Source organism: Dendrobium catenatum, unplaced genomic scaffold (assembly GCF_001605985.2).
Source record: "Dendrobium catenatum unplaced genomic scaffold, ASM160598v2 fragScaff_scaffold_623, whole genome shotgun sequence".
NCBI classification, from domain to species: domain Eukaryota; kingdom Viridiplantae; phylum Streptophyta; class Magnoliopsida; order Asparagales; family Orchidaceae; genus Dendrobium; species Dendrobium catenatum.
Window position 1 is genome coordinate 8,239 of NW_021319085.1, and position 2,453 is coordinate 10,691.

The window sequence follows — 2,453 nt, forward strand, 5'->3', positions numbered from 1 at the left end:
ATTAAATCTCTATCGCCGCGTATTTTCTAGTCCGCAAGAAATTTCAATAAATTTTGTATTAAAAAATTACTTTAAAAAATAGTATCAAAGAAGTCCCAAGCAAAGCCTATAATGAAAAAAGAAATCAAATGAGAAAGAAAATTTGTAAAGTGTTAAAAAATATTAAAACTGCAAAAACATTATTAATCTGATAATAATAATATTATTTCTTCAATATTATAAATTTGACATTAAAAAAATTATCCAAGCTAGGTTAAGAACAATTTTTTAACCTTTACAACGAACCGTGGATTAATAAATGAACGGTGCAGATACACCAATGATTTTGCCCACTCCTGACCCAACAGCCCTCACCGCTAGCAATAAAGAACACCGAGGCGGATTTGTTCTTTTTACAAAACAGCGAACAATCGCTCACACCGCACTTGATCACCACGTGGCAAATTACCTAAACTTTACACGTGGAAGAAGAATGTGGCTTTGAAATGCAGAGAGATGGGCCTAAGCTGTCAGCTGACACGCCGAGTCGGTGGAAGTAATCCGTTAAAAGCGTGGTCACTGGATCAGAAAACACGTGGCAAAATCTCCATCGATCTGCGGTCGAATTTGTGGAGGTACGAATTTGCCCTCCGATACGGTTAAGTAACCTAGAGCACGTGCGTGCCATGTGGCCTGTGGGCCCCTACTGCATTTTTTGTCGTTTTTATATATTTTAATGCTAAGCTAAATTCACATTTATTATATATTTTTTAAATATGTACAAATTATTATAGGCTATAAATTTATAAAGAAAAATAGTGACAAATAGATAAACAAAGATTAATAAAATTACATAGATGTAAATGACTATTTATAGAAAAAAAATTAGAGACAAAATAAATATGACATTACCCCCAAAGCACAAATATATAAACTTTTATTTAAAATTAAGACTTATTTTCTCATAATTGAGGAGAGACAATATATAAAAAAATTTACGATTACTAAAGATTATTTTCAAATATGGTAACAATTACAAGAGGTGTTCAGTGTCATTCGATGGTGTTGATAAATGTCAAGCCGGTGTTAGTAGTGGAATGACAAAGCATCTTGATCAACTAAGGCTTCATTTGGGACGGCTTTTTATTGCTTTCTAAAAAAGAGTTTTAGTACAAAATTAAAAAATTTTGTACTAAAACTCTGTTTTAGAAAGCAATAAAAAAACTGTCCCAAACGAAGCCTAAGAGTGTTTAGGCGACATCAAATGCCAAAAGATATAGGCTTCATTTGGGACAATTTTCTTATTGTTTTATGAAGTAATTTTTTAGTACAAAAAAAAAATGTGCTAAAAAATTATTTCATAAAGTATTAAGAAAGTTGTCTCAAACGAAATCATAATGTTGATGAGGGTGATTGCTTAGCGTTGTGACTAAAACATCAATTCATGGATGTTGATGAAGATTGACATCAAAAATATGTCATCGATTAATAGAACTTGGATAGCATAAGTAAATTAAAGAGGAACGATTGATGGTGCGAGTAGGACATCAGATTAGAGACGTTAGTAGATGAAGAGTCCGACAACATAATTGATGAACTCTAAAATGTTCCTAAAGTTTAAAACAAAGTTATTTTGTTTATTATAATATACATTTAAATCACTAGCATGCTAACTTCTACAACAACATCAAGCCTTTGTCTCACTACGTGGGGTTAGCAACATGAATCATTTTTTTTCTATTATGTAATGTTAAAAGTTAAATCCTTATTTAAATTTAATAAAGAAAATTTACGTGTCTCATGTGGGGTTAACAACGGCCTTCTGATGACCCGATTAGGAACGTAGAGGTATTTCCATTGATGAGGTGCTCGAACCGACGGAGCTATTTAAGCCGGCGGAGGTGCCGGCTCCGGCGCCGGCACCAGTGGAGGCTGCTGATTCGCCGAAAGCGGCTGAAAAGAACCGGACGCATGAGACACCACCAGCGGCGAGCCCGGGCGGGAAGGCGGAGGATCAGAAGGCGGCGGATAATAACAGAGCTACTGCTGCTGCCGGTAAGTCTGTTGTCGGCGGTGCTGCTGCGGTGGCTGCGCTTTTTGCTTTAGTTTTTGGTTAGGATTTTATATGTTTCTGTTCTCAGTTTTTTGCTGGTGAAATTGGTTTGGGAAAATAAGAGAGGAATGGGAGAAAATTTGTTATCATAGTGTGATATATTTTGTATTAGGATAAAATTATTTTATTGTTTGTGTTTTTAATTTTATGCTTCCCAGATTATTACTAAATTTAATTAAACTATTTGATAATATTATCAAATTTGAAAATATAAATATATTTAATGTGTGCTAAGAAATTCATCACAATATAGGTGTAATTTTCACATCTTTGCTTTGTATGAAAATCCAACAAAGATAAAAAAATGATTCAATTGACTTGACCTAGATGAAAAGATCGACTATAAGTTTGTATTTTTATA

General features: G+C 33.7%; 1 protein-coding gene across 1 annotated transcript in view; it reads left to right on the plus strand.

Moving 5' to 3' along the window:
* The window catches only part of LOC110095432 (fasciclin-like arabinogalactan protein 1), a 7,681-nt gene extending 5,443 nt beyond the window's left edge, over positions 1-2,238 (plus strand). The window contains exon 2 of the mRNA XM_028695347.1: positions 1,818-2,238. Within this exon, the coding sequence (XP_028551180.1) occupies positions 1,818-2,096 (279 nt within the window). The 3' untranslated portion in view covers positions 2,097-2,238. The remainder of the gene's footprint in view (positions 1-1,817) is intronic.
* The last annotated feature ends 215 nt before the right edge of the window (positions 2,239-2,453 follow it).